At 35.5% G+C, this 22,768-nt stretch overlaps 2 protein-coding genes across 4 annotated transcripts in view; one reads left to right on the top strand and one right to left on the bottom strand.

Annotated features, from left to right (window-relative positions):
* Positions 1 to 22,768, bottom strand: part of COL4A5 (collagen type IV alpha 5 chain) — a 273,463-nt gene that overhangs the window by 49,777 nt on the left and 200,918 nt on the right. For all 3 annotated transcript variants that reach the window (XM_041740856.1, XM_041740857.1, XM_041740858.1), the window contains exons 30-36: positions 11,578 to 11,691; positions 6,609 to 6,776; positions 5,897 to 5,986; positions 5,177 to 5,326; positions 3,279 to 3,377; positions 1,813 to 1,902; positions 1,258 to 1,397 (exon numbers count right to left, since the gene is read on the bottom strand). In XM_041740856.1, coding sequence (XP_041596790.1) covers positions 1,258 to 1,397; positions 1,813 to 1,902; positions 3,279 to 3,377; positions 5,177 to 5,326; positions 5,897 to 5,986; positions 6,609 to 6,776; positions 11,578 to 11,691 — 851 coding nt within the window. The remainder of the gene's footprint in view (positions 1 to 1,257; positions 1,398 to 1,812; positions 1,903 to 3,278; positions 3,378 to 5,176; positions 5,327 to 5,896; positions 5,987 to 6,608; positions 6,777 to 11,577; positions 11,692 to 22,768) is intronic.
* Positions 16,508 to 18,092, top strand: LOC121482867 (U1 small nuclear ribonucleoprotein C-like). Its single transcript, XM_041740859.1, has one exon. It carries the CDS (start codon positions 17,457 to 17,459, stop codon positions 17,934 to 17,936), a length of 480 nt encoding a protein of 159 aa, XP_041596793.1. The 5' UTR covers positions 16,508 to 17,456; the 3' UTR covers positions 17,937 to 18,092.

The raw sequence follows: 22,768 nt of genomic DNA, 5'->3' as shown, positions 1-22,768 counted from the left end.
AAAATAAAATTTTTTCAAAAATTAAAAAAGGGCAGCTTAAAAGGAAAAAAACACATTATTCAGTACATTCTTATCTCTGTGAATTTTCTTTTTTTAAAAAGATTTATTTATTTATTTATGATAGACATAGAGAGAGAGAGAGAGAGAGAGGCAGAGACACAGGAGGAGGGAGATGCGGGCTCCATGCCGGGAGCCTGACGTGGGACTCGATCCCTGGACTCCTGGATTGCACCCTGGGCCAAAGGCAGGCGCTAAACCGCTGAGCCACCCAGGAATCCCTCAGTGTGAATTTTCATTAATTCCATGGAAGGTTAGTAACACTATACTTTTTCTAATACTTCCTAGTTTTGTGGTCTGACTGAATGATTAAAAACAATATTATAAGACAAATGATTGACTAAGAGAAAATATTTGCAACATATATAATAGGCAATGGATGCATCTCTCCTAGTTAAAAATTACTTCCACAAATCAGTAGGACTTGTTACCTTTTTACATGGAATTAAGCAGCTATCAAATATTTGTTGAGTTTAATGATTCTAAGATACAGTCTAAATTTTAAAATATTTTATTTATTCATGTATTTGAGAGAGAGAGAAAGAGAGAGAGAGAGAGCATAAGCAGAGGCAGTGGCAGAACAAGAGGGAGAAACATACAGGGAGTCTGCAGGGCTCTATCCAAGACCCCAGGATCATGACCTGAGCTGAAGGCAGACACTTAACCTACTGAGCCACCACTTAGGTACCTCAGATACGTTCTAAATCTGAATAATTGAGAAACACTACCAGAATTCTCACACTGACTAGTGGCATAGAGGGAGATGTAAAACTGTTTTAAGAGAATACCTCAGATATACAGTTAGGAATACTACTGAACTTTCATTAATTGCATGTTACTTTGTTTATAAGTCTTTTCATATTAGTTAATAATATTAGGAAATAGATCAACAATTCCACCACTAAGAAGGGAAAAGAAAACCAGAACCACACAGAAATATACCTCTGGTTTACTGAAATATACTCAAGAGATTAAGATAGAGGGAAAGCTAAGAAATCAGAATATTTCCTCCCTCATACCTTTTTGGATTGGCTATAAACCCTAAGACATATCTCCTTACAATATAAGAGAAAACGGGAGGAATGAATTTCCAGAATATATCATATCATTGTATAGTTCGTTTAATGAAGAATTAAGAATGAACACAGTATTTGAAAAAAAAATCACACTTGCTAAGGTACATGCCTGGAGTAGAATTACCTTTGGGCCAGGAAGACCTGGAAGACCAATGCCTGAAACACCAGGATCACCTTTTTCACCTTTTTGTCCAGGTAATCCTGGGGAGCCAGGTTGTCCAGGAACTCCAGGAGGTCCAGGAGACCCTTTCACACCCTGAGGACCTGTTGAAAACATGTAACATGCATTTTTTCAAAATATTCTTTATTCATGGCATATCTATGATGCTTATGACTAAGGGAAAAGTTTTTTTAAAAAAAGAACTCAGCAAATTCTGAATTATATAATAATCTTTTACAATTAGGATTATTTAGAAGTCTATTTTTCAAGAAAGTTTAAGTGAAAGGGTACAGCTAGAGAAAAGATTTATGTTTGTGGATTCTTACTCTTAAGTTTTCTAAAACTCTGTCCCTTAATTCCCACTTTAAATATTTGTGAGATGAGAGAGCTCTATTCACTGTATACCTTAGTTATTGTCTCAGTTTGATTCTATCAACACCAGTCTTTATTTTGTTAACAAAGATAGTGAACCATCTGCCATTAATAGTATTAAATATTTGGGAGATGTTCATCACTTACCTGGAAAACCCATATCACCTATGCTTCCTTTAAGCCCAGGAGGTCCTGGAAGCCCTGGTTTCCCAGGGAGGCCGGGGTTACCTTTGGGACCTATAAAAGTTAAACTGGTTAAATTAAGACAAGTCAACAATATTGAAGTTGCCTGATTTCTTGGCGTAGGTTATAATTACAATGTAAAGCATGGGATTAGACGGATCAAATTTTAATATATGATTAAATTCCACAGATCTAACTCAGCATAAAACAGGCAAGAGGTACCTAAGAAATCTTCTTAGGGACATAAGACATTATAAACATATATGTAACAGAGGTACAGAGATAACAGAGGTAACAGAGGTCTCCTAATACAAATTAGTTTTTAAAATGCAAAAATTTTACCAGGACACCTTGTTTCTTGCCCTAAAACAATTCCAATCACCTGAAGTCCTATTTGCTGTATGTGTATAACTACCCTTACTGTATTTGTCACAGATAAATGATACAATGAGTCTGCTTTTAAAAATGGAGGTGTGGTTTTCCCATGTAAATCTGATTATATCAAAACAGTAAATGGAAAGTGGTATCCTGTTATGATATAGTCCCAGTAGATTAGACCAGGGATAGATAAAGGTTGAAGGAGAAATACTGTACTGTCACCCCCAACAGTCACGGCTGCTGTGTTTATACATTCTTCCTAGAGCTGTGTCGTATTACCTAGGGATTTCCTAAAGACCTCCACGTTGCCTTAAACATTTTTCTTTCACACTGACTTCCATCTTGGAGAAGAGAATGCAGAAGATGTGAAGGATAGGAAGGAGCTATATCAATGCAATGTAGTACAGAGTCTAGAGCAGAATAACTGACCTGAAGGACTCCTATGAGGATGGAGACCAGCTCTTTATTCCTTTGGGGCCTAACTAAAAGAAAATGGCTTAAGAAGCAGCAAGAGTTTTATTAGAAATTAGAAAAAAAAAACATGTTGACTCTAAGGGTGATTAATGCTGAAATAGACTACCAAGGTAGGTTGTGAAATTTTAGTCCTTAGAAACTTTAAAAAATAGAATCAGCAGCCATTTTTTACATGGTTTAATGACTGACTTGTCTGAAGGCAATAACTAAAAAAAGGTAAATTTTTCAGCACCTACCAGATAATTGTCTCATTTATATATGTTGAAATGTATGAAAATAAAACACACCATCTTATTTGGATATACTTCTCATTCTGTATATATCCTCACTCCCACAAAAAAGAAGAAACTGAGCAAAGCAAAATATACTACAAATCTTGTCAGTTGACAGCTGGGCCAAATGGCAACATTTCTGCTAAAAAAAAAAAAAAGAGCTCCATATCTCAGTAGCTACCCAAGCATACTGGCATCATACATCATGATCAGATCCAAAACATCATCACACATGGTAAGTACATAATTACTTTTTTAGGATTTAGGATCAGCCATTTAATTGCTACAGGTAGTCTGTATACCTACCTGATGGTCCTGGTAATCCAGGTTGTCCACTCAGTCCAGGTTGCCCTGGGTCTCCAGGCAAACCCTGGTAACCTTTTGGCCCTGAAACTCCAGGAATACCTTCCAAGGATGAGTATAAGGAAGACAAGTTAGGTTGATATTATTAATCCTTTAAAAATAAATTGGGAAAGCAAGCAACCCAAATTCTGAACTGTGAATGAAATATAGGAACTCATGTAGTAATCTCATGTAGTATGAACCAATAGCACTGGACACATGTTAAACCCCTCCACTTTTTATTTAGCTACCATTAAGAAATTCAAAGCACTCAATAACTAAGTCATTTTCCTCTTTGGGCCTCAGTTTCTTACATTGTAAAACAAAGGAATTGGGGCAGATTATCTTTAAGCTATCTCTTAGATTCTACAACTACTTTTAATAGTCCCATTATAATAGAGATTACTGCCTCTATTTTACAGAAGGCATAATTGAAAGAGAAGACTTGTAAGGAGTAATTCAAGAAAGATATCTCATTTTGACAATAATAAAAACTTAGGTGGCCCTACCTCTTTTATGATGATATATAAAACTACAGTAATGTCTTTTTTGAAGAAAAATCCTACCAAGTCCTGATCATAGAGAAACATAATATCTGTACACACATATGCCCACACACACTCACATGCACACATAGACTGAAAATATTAATGGTTACGACACCAAAAAATCCACAAACTTTACTATAAGCTGCAAATAAACATAGTTGGTTTTAAAGTTCCATGTTGTTTTAGAGGCTATTCTATATAGATTGGATTATAAGCACTTTATTAATTTGTGCTTATCTGCATTTTCTGATGTCTTATTAGATGTTATACTTTTATAAAAAGAAAAATGAACTTTTTATTTAAAAAGTCAGTGTGATACTTCATATCTTATTTGTTTCTAATAAAGTAACTAGAGTAACACAGTTGTACACTAAACCTACTTTCAGCAACTTCTAGGGCTGAGCTCGGCTGTTCACAGTCCAATACTTGTTTATTCTGCTAAAGCAAAATAACAATGAACCGCATTTTTTTTAAGAAACTCTTTTTTAAAAATTTTTATTTATTTATGATAGTCACACAGAGAGAGAGAGAGAGAGGCAGAGACACAGGCAGAGGGAGAAGCATGTTCCATGCACCGGGAGCCCGACGTGGGATTCCATCCCGCGTCTCCAGGATCGCGCCCTGGGCCAAAGGCAGGCGCCAAACCGCTGCGCCACCCAGGGATCCCCTAATGAACTGCATTTAAAAGCCAAGCATGATATGTATATCATAACACTGCAGGGCGACAATGTACTAGTTATCTGGTTTCAAGGGAAAAAAAAAATTAAAGGACCAGCAAATTTCCCAAACACTGAAATCTGTTTTCCAAGTGATTCTGGCTATATATCCATTTTTCTCAACCACATCCTATATTGCTTTCTAGAAAGCCTGAAGATGACTACCTCAAGTCTATTTTTTAAGAGTTCATAGTTTGTAACTGATTAAACTACAAAGAAAATAAATAAAAGTAGATCACTTGGGGAAGCCCAGGTGGCTCAGCAGTTTAGTGCTGCCTTCAGCCCAGGGCCTGATCCTGGAGACCCGGGATGGAGTCCCACGTCAGGCTCCCTGCATGGAGCCTGCTTCTCCCTCTGCCCGTACCTCTGCCTCTCTCTCTCTCTCTCTGTCTCTCATGAATAAATAAATAAAATCTTTAAAAAAAAAGCTGATCACTCAAACAATACAAATCTGGTTAAAAATATTCATTACCAAAAATGTGATATATCTAAGTGCCTTTTGTTGGTGACTACTACACTACAAGTCACTTTTCATGCTATTAAAAATTAAACTTCAGATATACCAGTTAACACATTCACAAATAAATGCATTACTCACCTGGTAAGCCAGGGTCCCCCTTCTCTCCTTTTGAGCCCAACAGATCTGGATCCACTGGTCCAGGAGGGCCTGGAAGGCCAGGCTCTCCTTTACCACCTTTTTCTCCTGCAGGGCCAGGAGGTCCTGGCTGACCCTGCAAACCATTATCACCTAACACCAACATGAGTGTGGGGAGAACACAACAGATCAGACTCATCCTTCCAGGATTAATGCATATAAAGATTATTCACATGTTCCATAATTTAGTAGGCCACTGACCATACAAAATGCTTATGCACTATGGTTATTGTTTATGAGTAACTTGAACTCACACAGATTTTTACACTCAACACTCCCTCTATTTTCTGGGGTTCTTTGACAATTATAGATACTAAAAAAAATCAAAATTTAATCCCTGTATTTTGTTATTTTGAGCTGAGCATTTAGCACATTTCATGGTATCCAAACTATGCATGCCACCAAATTGAAAATAGAACGTACTTAAATGCCATGTCATATAAGAGATGAATCACTGAATTCTACTCCTGAAAGCAATGTTACAATTACACTATATGCTAAATAACTAAAATTTAAATAAAAACTTGAAAAATGCCATGTCACATAGAAACAAAATATAAGTAAGCATTGCTCATTTTAAAGCACTAAAAATATTCTGTATTAACATAAAACAATGTTAATTTTCTCCCTTACATGTATCTTCCAGCCAACTTTGAATATTACCTTTTAGACCAGGAATACCACTCCTGCCAGGAATTCCCAAAGGTCCTGGAGGGCCGGGAGGTCCCATCATACCCATTTCACCTTTGGCACCTTTGAAGAATATCAATAATTAACTTTTACCTTTCCTTGACCTTGGAAAGATAAAAGATAACTTTTAAGATGTCAACTGGAAGACTATTGAGTGTTGGGAAGAAGGCACTAAGTTTTATCTGTTTTCAACTTTTGCAACCTTAGTGAACACTTCTGCTGATTCTATGAAAAAAAGACTCTGGGGTGCCTGGGGCGCTCAATCAGTTAAGCATCTGACTCTTGTTTTTTGGCTCAGGTCAGGATCTCAGGGTCATGGGATCAAGCCATCCTGGAAGTATATCATTCATCCCAACCACTCCAGTTGGTGCCACGTGGATCAAAGATAAATGACCCAATCAAATCGTGCCTTAATTTCTGACCCACAAAATCCTGAACAAAATAAAAAGGTTGATTTAAACCATTAAATTGTGGGATCTTTTTTTATACAGCAACACCTGACCAGAAATCTCAGAGAAAAAGCATAACGAAAATAGCAAAAAGTGAGTTTCCTGCAAAGACATTTAATACTTTTCCTTAAGGGATAGTGTCAATCCAGAAAAATACAACAAGAAAATAATATGTCAGAATCATGTTAGTTTTAATTTCCTGAATCCAAAAGCAGAGAAAACTTTAAATAAATTACCTGGAAATCCAGAGGCTCCTGCTTTTCCTGGAAGCCCTCGTGTTCCTGGGGGTCCCATAGGACCAGGTGCTCCAGGAATCCCTGGACTGCCTCTCTCACCAGGGGGTCCTAGAACGTCAAACCCAGGAGGCCCTGGATCTCCCTTCTCTCCTGGTATTCCGTGTAGGCCTAGTTAATACAACACCAATATTAACAAGTTTTGAAGTAGTTTTAAGAGATGTATCTGATTATTTTTCTAGCAAAAAACCCGATAGATTCCTGTGTATAACAAATCTAACCGTGAGTCAGATACTTTTGGTATTATGGATATAAAATGACCTAACAATCAAACTTTAGGATTTTCAAGCATATTCCTCTATGAAAGTGCTTCTAAAATTATTTCCAGTGAAAGACTAATGTTTTCTTAATTCCTGGTCCGTCATGGACTAATGTTTTCATAAAACAATAAAAATTACTAAAAAAACTAAAATAAACTAAAGACATACAAAATACATGACTACATTTTGGTTATTATATTCAACAAATGCAATTACACTGTCAAATTACTATATAAGTTTCTAAATGCTTATTCTCAATTTCTTCTAATTCCAATGCAGACTGGTAATAAGCAGTTTGTGACTTGACATTGGTCCATTGACTGCATTTGGATTTGCACTGCTCTAAGGTACTATGGATTATTGGGAAATTATTTCTATAATCTATAAAAATGATTAATTACTGAATAAGTCAATTATGTGGACCTTTTTTACTTTGTTTTACATGTTATTTTAATAATATATTACCATCAGTTTTTGTTGTTAAATTTTGTTTCTCAGTATTCCAACCAGGATTTTACAGAAAAAATATGACACTGCAGAAATATTTAACCTTAGTAAATTTTGTAAGACTGAACTATTCCAAAAGACAAAATGGTTAAGAAAGAATATATTTTGGGTAAAGAATTACTCTACAAACAAAGCAAGTTCCCACTCTAATCCCTAACAGGTATGTGACTTAGTGAGTTACTTAATATTGTTGATCTACAGCTATTAAGTGGGGATACGACTGAATGGAAGCTGGAGGCTGAGCCGGGAGACCGTTCTCAGTGTCCCTTCAACAATAAGACCCAATTGTATTGTTGAAGATTCACAAGTAATTATTTTTATAATAGCAAGACGCCGGGATTTTAAGATCTGTTTTATGTCATATACCAACATGTCCTTAAACCAATAAAATTCACTTTGAAAATTAGAGAATTCCATTTAGTTGGCACAGTGGTAATGGTTCCAATGCTGTCATTTCATAGAAAATATTATAAAGAGGGGAAAGATATTTTACATTATTATATTTGTGACATATAATGAGATACCTATTAATGAGCACTATTACAGCTCCCTGTACAGATTACTGCCTACTGTTACAGTATAGCTCAACTAGTTTTTGATAGCTGAGTTTTCAAGATAACCAATTTGTCCTTTGAAAGACGCTCTACAAAATAACAAAAAAAAAAACCCTCAAAGTATTATTAAACCTGGACAAATCTTGTTTGTTCTTCATGTTTAAAGCTTTAAGATTCAGCTTTTGAGAAAGAACTACAGTACTTGGCAGACCTGAAGTTCAAGAGGCAGGAGTTACAGTTCAGCAGCAAGATGAACCACCCAAGCAGAAGCAAAGTTGCAAAAAGATTAATTAGGTTAGAAACAAAGCTAAGCATGTAAAGATGAGAACAAAAAAGTCAACAAATAGAAGTTATTAGATACAGATTCACAACTATTATATATTAGTGATGAGTAAAGAAACTTATCTTAGGCATTCATTCAGATGTTCATATAGCATATTGTTTAAGTGAAATGTATTTGCCAATAGAGATACAATAAAATATTTACATTCACAAAAATAATGCTATTTGATAAAGATCAGCTTCATATTCTTATCTCTGATCCTTAGATTGCTTTGAATAATCCTCTTGGAACTTAAGTTCCTAAAGATAAGTTAGAATTTAAAACTAAATTTGATTTATACTGTAATAGCTTAGGCACAGAGAACTCAATAATCATTAGCAGATGAGTATGACTAAACAACCTGCATGTACTAGCAAAGATTCTTTTCATTGTTATTTGTAGTAGTAACAGATATTATGCTGTACATTTCACAGCATAGATCTTTTCCATGAATACTGTCAAAAATAGGCATCCTGGTAAGGTCAAGAATGAAGGCAGTCAACATAAATTCAAAAGCTCTGCTGAATTTCCTCATATAATAACAGGAATTATATGGCTATATCTATAGAGGATAAGTACATTAGGGGTACAGAGATGCTTTAAATTTATTGGCTGCCAAATGGAACCAGTGAAAAAAAAGGAAAATTCCAAAAACACATATTATCTGTGAGAACTTTACACAAACACACACACACACACACTCCAATGGTTTGATAGCTGGAAAAAAAAGTTAGAAAACTTCATAAATAAAGTGGGCTACGAAACTTCATCTATGAAATGGCATGACTAATTCCTTGTTTCTTTGTTTCACATAAGTAGAGATGAGGTTAAACTGATTCAGCTACACACTTTTTCCTGAGACTCAGCAAGGATTACAATAAATTTGGCTCAGGTTAGGGTATGATTTATGGACATGGAATTGAGTATATTTAACTGACCTCTTAAAAATTCACTAAAGCAGCAATTTTCTAGCTAATAGCCAGATCAAATAATAAGAATCAACATTTCCATTTCTGCCTGGATTAGTAGGGCATTGAATGAAAAGCATTTTGCTTCTTATCCTTTGGCATTTTTTTTAAAATTAATTTTTATTGGTGTTCAATTTACCAACATACAGAAAAACACCAGGCATTTTTTTTTCTTTTATTTCCCTGCCGTCAAATGAGGACTTGATATTCAACAGTTCCTTAATTTATAAACATGCATTAAACTTGTATCCTGTCTTGGAAAAGAGAATGACAAATAGTAAAGCTTAATTAAATTACAGCAGAAAACTGGAGTCGAAAAAGCTTAAAAAGCATAATGCAACCATTTTATACTGGGGAAATGACAATATAGAATACTTTGCATTAAGTTTTCTATTGCAAAATGAAACATAGCAAGTATATTAAATAAGCTTATTTAAAAAAATTGGTAGTTAGAATTTCAGCCATGCAGTGCAAGTCAGATGTATCAAGGTATTAGAAACTGTCTTGCTAATCACCCTTTCATTGAGATGTATGAACAGAAATTATAATGTTTTGAAATGGGCTAATATAATATTCTGCTTTGGTGATATAAATAAATTTATATAAAAAGTGAGTACATGTAGCTAGTATTAAATATAAAGTGTGGTCTATCTCGTAGTAAAAAATTGTAATTTGATAATGTATCTTTATTAATAAGCATGCATTCGATACATTTTCATGCCAACTGCTATTAACTTCATTTGCTGAACCATATTAGTTGAGATCATGAATTTTATGGCAAAGTATATATTTATGGAAGAATGAGATGAGATTAAATTCAGCACAATTATTTTTCCCTGTCTATCCTAACTAGACTTTATAAATTAATATACCTATATATCTATCAGTTAAAAAGAACGTTAGATGAATGTAACATTTAGAGTACTAGCTAAATTTGAAAAAGCAGAAAGCACAAATAAATGTATTGGTGCTTTTTTTGTTCAGATTGGTATCAACAGTAGTCTTTTCATTCTTGCTTAGCTATGATTTAAGAATTTAAAATGCTTTCAAAATCTCATGCAATTTTGGGAAATAAAAGAAATGACAAAACAGAAATGATAAATTCATTTTAGCCATTTTGTGAAACAGTAGGCCAAGATTATAATGACCAAACCTAAAAACTGTTTTTTCTCAAGAACCCTGTGCTATGCAAGTTGAACAGAATGGTTTCTTCATGAGTGTTGATGCAGCTACTTTTTAACAACTTTGTGTTCAAAGCAACACAGCAAGTTTTCTCAGTTTTAAATCAGTAGTGACATGTTAGGGGCCATTTAAAAAAGGAACAATGGGCCATAAACATAAAATGTTTAAAAAGAACATAAGCAAAAATTACCTTCACTTTCTAGGCTTTTTTATTATTAGCTGGTGTTTCCAGATTTTTGGCATAATAACTAACAAAACATTTATTGCCATTTAAGGTCAGAAAATATATTTCTACTGTTTCAAAGTACATCTGTGTATTTAAGCCCTCTGACATATTCACGTAAATTAAGGAATGATTAAGTTTTCCATATTTTTTGAACTTTATGAATTATTACACTGCTTTGCAATGACATGCCAGCCCAAGGATGGCCCTTAATGTGCCTTACCCGATGGCTCAGAATCCACAAAACTCAAATAAGTTCTCACACAAATATAGAGAAACTATATGATTCTCTATTAGGTTACAAGCAGACAAAACTTATTTTGCATATCTTGCTTGTTTTCATTTTGCATGTATGTATAAAAAAGTTTGCAGTGCTTATAAGTTGCAAAATGATTGCTGACTTAGGGGTGAGAGAGGAAATTCACCTCACTTGTTTTATTAAAAAAAGAAATGAGAATGCCTAAAATATATTTTTGACATGTTTTTAAGTCTAGTTCTTGTTTGCTAAGAAATGTTAAGAGATTCCTCGATGGTCTATTAATTCTATACAGCTACTCAGGTCTGAAATAATCAGCACTAGAAGTTTTTAGCTCTGTGATTCCAAGTCTTTGACTGGTTCAATGATTATATGCTGAGGCAACATACTGCAATTGTGAAACTGCATTATTGTTAATAGATCGACTTTAAATGAACAGGGAGGGAAAGTATCACAGATTAAAGTAGCTCTTATGCTGTGATCTGTACTTTTTCAGTTTTACAAAATTATACAAGTAGACATGTAACCTCTCAAATCTCTTTTCTGGAAAACTATTACATAGTTTGCAGTTTACTGATGAACTAGCCAATCTCTATATAATGAGTGCTACAAAATGCGCATTTATTTACTCCAATCTTACCAGGTTGACCTACTGGTCCAGGAATCCCTGGTGGTCCTGGTGGTCCCTGAACACCTATTCCTGGAAGCCCAGGAGGTCCCATTGTCCCAGGTTGTCCCTTTGGCCCAACATCGCCTTTAAGAAATAAATATAGTTTAGATATTAAAAACAACAATAGCTGAGTCACTAGTCGTTAAGAACCACAATACCCATGTGAAAAGACACATCAAGTTGGGATCTTGAAAAGCTATCCAATCACTGAGCAAGAAAAGTATACACAAGTACCCAGAGCAGATGACAGGAAATGCATTAAAAGTTACAGACAGGGCAGCCCGGGTGGCTCAGCGGTTTAGCGCCACCTTCCGCCCAGGTCGTGGTCCTGGAGACCTGGGATAGAATCCCACATCAGGCACCCTGCATGGAGCCTGCTTCTCCCTCTGCCTGTGTCTCTACCTCTGTGTGTGTGTGTGTCTCTCATGAATAAATAAATGAAATTTTTAAAAAATGCTTTAAAAAGGGATCCCTGGGTGGCGCAGAGGTTTGGCGCCTGCCTTTGGCCCAGGGCGCGATCCTGGAGACCCGGGATCGAATCCCACATCAGGCTCCCGGTGCATGGAGCCTGCTTCTCCCTCTGCCTGTGTCTCTGCCTCTCTCTCTTTCTCTCTGTATGACTATCATAAATAAATAAATTTTAAAAAAAGTAATTCTTTAAAAAAATGCTTTAAAAAAGTTACAGACATATAACTTATGCTGAACACTCAACTTTACTACTTAGATCAAACTCACAAAATAGTACATAATATTATGAACCACACATTTCCTTTACTTGTAACTCATCTTGGGCAAATATCTCTATGTTTAAAATATATTTTCAAAAAAATAGATAACCTTTAACATCTTCCTATTTACTAACTTCCTATAAAAATGCTAAAGCCTCTCCCATCATCAGTAAAATGCCTTTTTGACCACAGGCACTTCACTGTCCCTCTATCTTCTCTCTTTTACTTAAAAAAAACATTACATACACTAAAATTCTTTTTCTAGTGTACTTTGATGAGTTTTGACAAATTTATAGTCATATAATCACCACCAAAATCAAGATAAGTGAGATACATATATAGTCCAACAAACCAAAAGGCTTCCTGTACCTAGTTGTAGTCAACCCCTCTCCACACTCTAATGCTTGGGCAACTACTTGATCTGTTTTGCCTTAGAGTTTTTCCTTTTCTAGAATGGCATGTAAATGCATTTATATAATATGTAGCCTTTTGAGTATATACTATATAAAAGACATATACTATATATGTCTCCTTTCCTCTAACATAATGCATTCAGATTCATCCACACTGATGTACCTATTAGCAGTTGACTTTTTATTGCTGAATAGTATTCCATTATGCAAACATGCCATAATTTGTTCATCTATTCACCAGCTGAATATATATATATAATATATATCTATATTTTATTGAGGTTCTATTTGCCAACATATAGTATAGCACCCAGTGCTCATCCTGTCAAGTGCCCTCCTCAGTGCCTGTTACCCAGTCACCCCATTCCCCCCACCTGCCTCTCCTACCACTACCCCTTATTCATTTACCAGAGTTAGGAGTCTTTCATGTTTTGTCACCCTAATTTTCCCTCCCTTCCCCTATATAATCCCTTTCACTATTTCTTATATTCCCCGTATGAGTGAACCCATATAATGATTGTCCTTCTCCGATTGACTTACTTCGCTCAGCATAATACCCTCCAGTTCCATCCATGTTGAGGCAAATGGTGGGTATTCGTCCCTTCTAATGGCTGAGTAGTATTCCATTGTATATGTATATCACATATTCTTTATCCATTGACAGATGAATGGATAATGGATATTTCTAATTCTTGGCGATTATGAACAAAGCTGCTATAAACATTGATCTACAGATTTTTGGTGAAGTTTCTCATTTTTCTTGGATAAATAACTAAGAGTGGGATTGCTGGGTCATGTGGTAAAGGTATGTTTATATGAAACTTTCCGTTTTTATTTCTTTTTTTATTATTTATGATAGTCACACAGAGAGAGAGAGAGGCAGAGACACAGGGAGAAGCAGGCTCCATGCACCGGGAGCCTGACATGGGATTCGATCCCGGGTCTCCAGGATCGCGCCCTGGGCCAAAGGCAGGCGCTAAACCGCCGCGCCACCCAGGGATCCCCTTATTTTTTTTTTAAGGTTTTAATTTAAATTCCAGTTGGTTAACATACAGTGTGATATTAGTTTCAGGTGAGAATATAGTGATTCAACACTTCCATACAATACCTGGCACTCATCACAAGAGTACTCCTTTAATCCCCATCAGCTGATTCACCTATCCCCTCAACCACCTCCTCTTGTAATCCCCTTGTAATAGTTCTCTATAGGTAAGAGTTTGTTTCTTGGTTTGCCTCTCTTTTTAATCCCCACTATGTTCCTTTATTTTGTTTCTTAAATTCCACATATGAATGAAATCATATGGTATTTTTCTCTACTGACTTATTTTGCTTAACATAATACTCTCTAGTTCTATCCATGTCATTGCAAATGGCAAGATTTCATTCTTTTTATGGCTAGTATTCCATTGTGTGTGTGTGTATATATATACATGTATATTTGTGAAATTATAAATTATGGAAACACCCCAAGTGTCCATTGACTTATGAATAAAGAATATTCATGTTCAGAATTATGGGTGTTTCCATAATTTCACAATTATAGATGATGCTGTTATAAACACTGGGGTGCATGTATCCCTTGAATTAGTATTTTTGTATTCTTTGAGTAAATACCTAGTAGTGCAATTGCTGGATCATGGGGTAGTCCTATTTTTAACTTTCTGAGGAACCTCCATACTGTTTTCCACAGCAGCTGCACCAGTTTGCATTCCCACCAATAGCGCAAGAGGGTTCCCCCTTCTCCACATCCTCACCAACCCGTTTTATCTTGTGTTGTTAATTTTAACCATTCTGACAGGTGTAAGGTGATAGGTCATTGTAATTTTGATTTGTACTTCCCTAACGATCAGTGATGTTGAGCGTCTTCTTATGTGTCTGTTGGCCATTTATATGTCTTCTTTGGAAAAATGTCTATTCATGTCTTCTGCCCATTTCTTAATTAGATAATTTATTTTGAGGTGTTGAATTGTATAAGTTCTTTATATATTCTGGATACTAATCCCTTATCAGATATGTCACTTGCAAGTATTTTCTCCCAAATTGTTTACCAAGTGGCTCTACAATTTTGAATTCTAACTAGTAATGTATGAGAGTTCTTAGTTATGATGCATCTTTGACAGCACTTGGTATTGTCAATTTTCCTTCTTTTTTGAAGCCTATTCTGACAGGATATGTTATCTCATTGTAGTTTTGATTTGCATTTCCTAGATGACTGATTGTATTGAGAATCTTTATATGTGCTTACTAGCTAATCAGATTTCTTCTTTGGTAAAGTATCTGTTCAAATGTTTTGCCCATGTTTCCGAATTTAAATTTGGTTGTTTCCTTGTTATTGATTTTTGAGAATTCTTTATGTATTCTGGCTAGAAGTCCTTTTGTCAGATAAATGATATGAAAGTACATGTCATCTTATGAAGTCCAATTTATCCATTTTTATTTTTTTAAGATTTTATTTATTTATTCATGAGAGACACAGAGAGAGACAGAGACAGAGACATAGGCAGAGGGAGAAGCAGGCCCCCTACAGGGAGCCTGATGTGGGACTCGATCCTGGGATCACACCCTGAGCCAAAGGCAGACATTCAACCGCTGAACCACCCAGGCGTCCAATTCATCCATTTTTAAATATATTTTTGTTTTGGTGTTTTATCTAACAACTTTGCTGAACCTACAATCACAAAGATTTTCTTCTGTGCTTTCATCTAAAACAAGGGATAATGAAAGTACTGCCTATGGGCTAATTTTGGCTTACAGGCTAAATTTTTGAACTGCCTATGAGCTAAGAATAATTTCTACATTATTGAAGGCCGTTAAAAAAGAAAAAAATATTATATGAGAGAAACCATAGGTGGCCCATAAAATAAAAAAAAATATTGGGATGCCTAGATGGCTCAGTTTATTAAGTGTCTGCCTTTGGCTCAGGTCATAATGGGATCAAGCCCCAGGTCAGGTTCCCTGCTCAGTGTAGAGTCTGCTTATCCCTCTCCCCCTGCTCATGCTCTCTCTTGCTATCTTTCTCTCTCAAATAAATAAATAAATAAATAAAATCTTTAAAAAAAAAGAAAATATTTACTATTGGGCCCTTCATAGAAAATGTTTGCCTGCCTCTGTTCCAATTTTTTTTTTATCATTTTAGGTTATACATTTATATCTATGATCCATTCTGAGTTAATTTCTGTACAATGTGTGTGTGAAGCATGGTTTGGGGTTCATCTTTTGTTTTGTTTTACACACGGATGATGAATTGATTTACCAGTATTTATTGAAAAGACTTATTCTTCTATTCAAATTGCCTTTGCAACTTTGTCAAAAATCAAATTGTATATTTCTATTCTTGGCTCTCTATTACATTCCATTGTTCTATATGTGTCTACCTTCTCACATATACTGCACTATCTTAATCACTGTGGCTTTATATTAAGTTTAGAAGTTAAGTACTATGAATCCTCCAACTCTGTACTCTTTCTCAAATTATTTTGGCTTTTCTAGGTCCTTTCCTTTTCCAAATAAATTTTTTGAATAAGAAATTACTGCAGGGATGCCTGGGTGGCTCAGCGGTTGAGCATCTGCCTTTGGCCCAGGCCGTGATCCTGGAGTCCTGGGATCGAGTCCCACAGCAGGCTTTCTGCATGGAGTCTGCTTCTCCCTCTGCCTTTGTCTCTCCCTCTCTATCTGTGTCACTCATGAGTAAATAAATAAAAAATCTTAAAAAAAAAGAAACTACTGCAGAGTTTTGCTAGGGAACATGTTCAATCTATGAATAAAGCTGGAAAAAACTGTTTATGTTAACAATATTGAGCCCTCCAACTCATGAAGACAAAATATCTTCACATTTGACTGGATGTGTGATTTCTGTCATAAGTGGTTTTACGGTTTTCCACATACAGATCTTGCACATATTTTGTTAGAACTATACCTAAGTATTTCATGTTATTTGATGTCATTTCAATTAATACTGTTTTGTTTTAATTTTTATTTCTAGTTGTTTGTTACTAACATATAGAAACACAATTTATTTTTGTATATTTGCCTTGTATTCTATGACCCTACTAAATTTAAATTCAATTCTTCATTTTAGGAGTATTTTGTAGATTTTCAATTTTCTATGTAGAAAAATCAGGTCACCTAAATGACAGCTTTATTTCTGCCTTTCCAATGTGTGTGCCTTTTACTTCTATTTGGGGAGGGGGGTGTTATTTTGTCAGGAGTTTTTCTTATTTGAACATAGTTGACACATAATGTTACGTTAGTTTCAGGTGTACAACATAGTGATTCAACTTCTCTATATGTTATGCTATGTTCACCACAAGTGTAGTTGCCATCTGTCATCATATTATTTCTATTTCTTGCTTTATAGCATTTCATTGCTTTACAGGACTCACAGTAAAATAATGAAAAGGAGTGGTAAGAAAGCATATCTTTGCACTGTTCCATATATTTAGGAAAAAGCAGTCAGTTTTTCACCACTAAATATAATGGATCAAGTTTTTTGGTAAATATTCTTTATCATGCAAAAGAGTTCCCTTTTATCCCTAATTTTGTGAGAGTACTTTTTCAGAATAAATGTTAAATTATGACAAATAATTTTCATCATCTATTAAGATGTTAATATAGTTGAATTTTTCTTCAGACTGTTGATAAGGCAAATCACCCTGATCTTCAAATCAGCCTTGTAGGAGACGGAGTGGCCAACAGCCTGCAGAGCAATATGCTTAAGTTTTATTGTGACTACTGTGACACATACCTCACCCATGACTCTCCATCTGTGAGAAAGACACACTGCAGTGGTAGGAAACACAAAGAGAATGTGAAAGACTACTATCAGAAATGGATGGAAGAGCACGCTCAGAGACTGATCGACAAAACAACTGTTGCATTTCAACAAGGAAAGATACCTCCTACTCCATTCTCTGCTCCTCCTCCTGCAGGGGCAATGATCCCACCTCCCCCCAGTCTCCCGGGTCCTCCTCACCCTGGTATGATGCCAGCCCCCCATATGGGGGGCCCTCCAATGATGCCAATGATGGGCCCTCCTCCTCCTTGGATGATGCCAGTGGGACCTGCTCCTGGAATGAGGCCACCTATGGGAGGCCACATGCCAATGATGCCTGGGCCCCCAGTGATGAGACCTCCTGCTCATCCCATGATGGTGCCCACTCGGCCAGGAATGACTCAACCAGACAGATAAGGAGAGACAGGAACCTCTTTATATTCAGTTTATATTACTTGTTCTTACTTCACCAGGAGATCATGGTGCTGTGACTTTGGGTGTTTTCTAAGAGCACGACAAGGAAGACTTGCTTCCCCTTCCTATCAAAGAGAGAATAGTTTTTGCAGGGGAGTAGTGGGACAAAAAAAAAAAGCAATTTTCACTTGTATTGTGAAACGTGAAAATAAAATTGTCAACTGTTTTAGTTAAAAAAAAAAAAAACAAAGAAAACAAATCAGCCTTGTATTCGGAGGACAAACTTTGCTTGGTTGTAGCATATAACCTTATATTGTTGGATTTGATTTGCTAATTTTTTCTTTTAATGGTTTTTATTTATTTGAGAGAGAGAACTATCGAGAGAGAGAGAGAGAGAGAGAGAGCACAAGTCAGGGGAGAGGCAGAGGGAGAATCAGACTCCCCACTAAGTGGAGCTTATTTATTGATTTTATTTATTTATTTATTCATGAGAGACAGAGAGAGACAGAGAGAGAGATAGAGAGAGAGGCAGAGACGTAGACAGAGGGAGAAGCAGACTCCACACAGGGAGCCCGATGTGGGACTCGATCCTGGGACCCCAGGATCACACCCCGGGCCGAAGGCAGGCTCCAAACCACTGAGCCACCCAGGGATCCCCAATAAAATCTTTAATTAAAAAAAGCTTTTCATACATGAATTTTCTTTTAATCACTTCTTTATCTGCATCCTACAAATTTGATATGTTTTATTTCCATTTTATTAAATTCAAAACACTTTCTAGTTTTCCTGGTGATTTCCCTTTTGATTCATAGGTTATTTAAAGGGTTTTGGTTATTTTCTGAATATGTCAGGATTTTCCCAGATATCTTTCTATTACTGATTTCTTCTTAAATCTAGTATGGTGAAATAATCTACTGTATGATTTCAATATTTTTAATTTGCCAAAGTTTGTTTTAGGGCCTAGAATAATGGTCTATTATGATAAATGTTCCATGTGCCCTTTACAAGAATGTGTTTTCTTCTTTTATAAGGTGGAATATTCTGTAGATGTCAATATTGAGGAGTTATATTGATGAGAAACTCCTAACACTACCCTACTAGAATACTGTACATCCCTATCCTTATACATCCTATCCTTGGAACCTTCTACATGAAACCAGTGCAAAGTATGGCCCATGGTAGTTGAATAAGTATGATAAGTCTAGCTGGTCTGAAGACAACCTGACGTTGGGCCTTACAGTATCCCAATTTTCTATTTGTAATTTTGTATTCTCTTTATTAAAGAGCCTTGCCAAAATTGTATATTAAGATGATACAAAAATCTTTCTCTATCTTCCACATTTCTTATATTTTAAAATTTTTACTTTTTATATTTATGATTTTAATTCATTTTTAACATAACATGCATCAGAAATTTATTTATTTGAGACCATTTCCTCAATACCAACTTTTAAGAATCTATTTTCTCCCTACTAATTGATGACATTTCTGTGAAATATCAAGTTACTACAGAGACATGAGTGTGTGTGTGCATGTGTGTGTATTTGTATTCCATATATACATGTTTCTTTTTTTTTTAACTTTTTTTTTGATCCGGGTCTCCAGGATCGTGCCCTGGGGCAAAGGCAGGCGCTAAACCGCTGTGCCACCCAGGGATCCCTTTATATACATGTTTCTTAACTCTGTTATATTGGTCCTCTTGTCTATTCCAGCACTGGTTCACAATACTGTAATTACAAGGATTTTGAAATACATTTTAGTATATGTTTGATAAATGTTAAGTTTCAGAATTAGTTATGACAAGTGCTTACAAAAAACACCAACTTGAATTCTCATTGCAAATGCATTATATTTGGGATCCCTGGATGGCGCAGCGGTTTAGCGCCTACCTTTGGCCCAGGGCGCGATCCTGGAGACCCGGGATCGAATCCCACGTCGGGCTCCCGGTGCATGGAGCCTGCTTCTCCCTCTGCCTATGTCTCTGCCTCTCTCTCTCTCTCTCTCTCTCTCTGTGACTATCATTAAAAAAATGCATTACATTTAAGCAAATTTGGAAAGTGCTGGCATCATTCAGCCTTTCCATACACACATATGATTTATCAACCAATTAATTTTACCTTTTTCAAGTTGTTAATAATAGAGTTTTATTTTTTCCAAATAATTAAGCATATTTTGCTTTATTAATTTCTAGATAAAATGTAGATTTTTGGGGAAGCCTGGGTGGCTCAGCAGTTGAGCATCTGCCTTTCTGCTCAGGGCATGATCCTGGGATCTGGGATCGAGTCCCATATTAGGCTCCTTGCACAGAGCCTGCTTCTCCCTTTGCCCGTGTCTCTGCCCCTCTCTGTCTCTCATGAACAAATAAATAAAATATTTAAAAATAGATTTTTTTGCAATTTATATTTTATTTCTTTCAATATTTCTATTTCTGTACCATTCTATTTGTCACAATACTTTTGCATGTTATTCCTGCTACCCAGAACATCCTTCCATTAGGATACAGATCAAGTGTCACCTCCTATATGAAGCCTACCAAGGCACCTTAGATGAGGCCTTGTACCAAAGTAATATGAGGCAAACTGAATGTTTCCAAAGTCATCTTCTTTTTATCTTTTTTGTTTAATGTGATTTTGTTAATGTGATTCTAATGTGATTCTAATGTGATTCTAATGTGATTCTTCATCCTCATACCATTCTTTCCTGATAGATGATAGATGTTACCCTAACTAATTTATTATTGGTCACTATTTTGCTTTGAAAGTGCTGTATCAATCTCTCCTATTAGGAGAGATCACCAAGTTCTAATGCCCAGCCACTGGTATATGTGTGTCTGGTAGGTGAACTTTTATTGTGATCTGCTTACTGAATTCTGACTGTGGTTTAGTGACCCAAAACATTAGTGTACATTTTCATGAAAGTTCCAGATGAAATAACCATTATCATAGTGATACTACCTAGATTTTCTTACAGTAGTTAGAGAACAGACTCTATGCCTTTGCGTTCCTAGTGACTCAAGCAGTACCTGGCACAGAAGAACATAATGTTTGAAGAATGAAGGAATTACATGGTAGAATATCCAAAATTCTTTTTCTTCTACCACCTTAGGAACTGTACTGGGGCTTTTATATTTGAGAATGAGTCTTATTAGGATATTAGAATTCCTATACTTCCTTTCAAAGATTAGGAAAATAAATGCCTGTTAAGACACTAATGTTTAAAATAGGCTTAAACTCATTTCTTCCTAACCCTTCTCAAAGACATTTTAATAAACAAAGTATCATGAGTGAGTAATTTCCATATGGAGGCTGTTTGCCACATAGCTTATCATTTGGAATGTGTCTATCTCCAATTTTGGGGGTCACATGTCTAAGCTGCGGTAGATAATTGGTGGGAAACACAATGTGTAACTTTGAGTGTTAGAATTTACAGCTGGCCAGAACTGTTTACTTGAAGACAAATAGGTATTTTTAAAAGGGCTTATCTAAGAAGAATTTGTATTGGGCTAGTTTGGGGCTATTGCTCACAGAATCTATACTGGCTAAATTGGCCTATGCTGTCATATTGCTTTAATGAGAATCAATCCAACATGTTTAGAAGTGCAAAGCTGTTTAGATTATTCTCTGGGGGCCAAAATATTGACCAGGAGAGTCCTGTTCCTTGAAAACCAGTAAGGAAAACACAATTGCCAAATCTATTCCTATTTATAATAAGGGGAATCAGAATCAAGAGGGTAGAAGAAACCAGTGGAGAAATGAGCAAAGGCCATAAGCAGTTCACAGGAAAAATATGTCCTTTAAGCATATGAAAAGATGTTCAATTTTATTCATAATAATGGAAATACAAATTTAAACAACCCTGAGAATAAAGGCAAAGGATACTGTATATCCAAAGAATTTTAAAAAAAAGAATAAAGTTGGAGGACTTACCTTACCTGATATCAAGTCTTATTATAAAGCTACAGTAATATAAACAGTTGGTATTGACTTAAGGATAGTAAAATAGATAAGTAGAAATGATAGCACAAAATAGACCTACACATTATATTGCCATCTAATTTTTGACACAGATGCCAAAGTAATCCAATGGGGAGAGATCATTTTGAACAAATGGTGTTTAATAAAATTATTTGAGATGGATGATAATCCTAAAAATAAATGCTAAAATTATAAAATTTATAAAATAAAGCAGTTATCTTTGCAACCTTGGGAAAGGTTTCTTAGACATAACACAGACAATAATTATATAAAAAAAAGATAAATGAAACATCAATAAAACCAAAACTTTTATCATTAAAATACGCTGATTAAAAACAAATAGGCAAACCAGATGGGGATAAAATACTCATAGATCTCTATTTCACAAAAGACCAGTATGTAAAATATATAAACATCACTTCCCACTTAACAATAAAAACATAAATTTTAAAATGCGAAAAATATCTGAATGTGCAAAATAATCCACCAGGACACAAAAGAGTTCAACATCATTAGTCATCATCAGGGAAATGAAAACTCAGACCAAAATATGTCACCAACGCACCTACTAAAACTCAAAAATGAAAAGACTGATGACACCAAATGTTGGAGAGAATGTGGAACAATTGAAACTTTCATACCATATTGGTTTGAGTTTAAAATGGTAAAACAATTTTGGAAAAAGGTCTAGTAGCTTCTCATACAACAACTAACATATACCTACTATATGACCCAACAATTCTACTTGTAGGTATTTAACCAAGCAAAATGAAAGCACGTATCCACAAAAAGATTTGTAAAAGAATGTTCTTACCAGCTTCACTCATAATAGCCAAAAACTTAACACAGTACAGGTGTCCA

The sequence above is a fragment of the Vulpes lagopus genome, chromosome X, assembly GCF_018345385.1.
Source record: "Vulpes lagopus strain Blue_001 chromosome X, ASM1834538v1, whole genome shotgun sequence".
Taxonomy (NCBI): domain Eukaryota; kingdom Metazoa; phylum Chordata; class Mammalia; order Carnivora; family Canidae; genus Vulpes; species Vulpes lagopus.
Note: the sequence above shows the minus strand (reverse complement) of the source record. Positions and strands in the feature narration are given on the sequence as shown.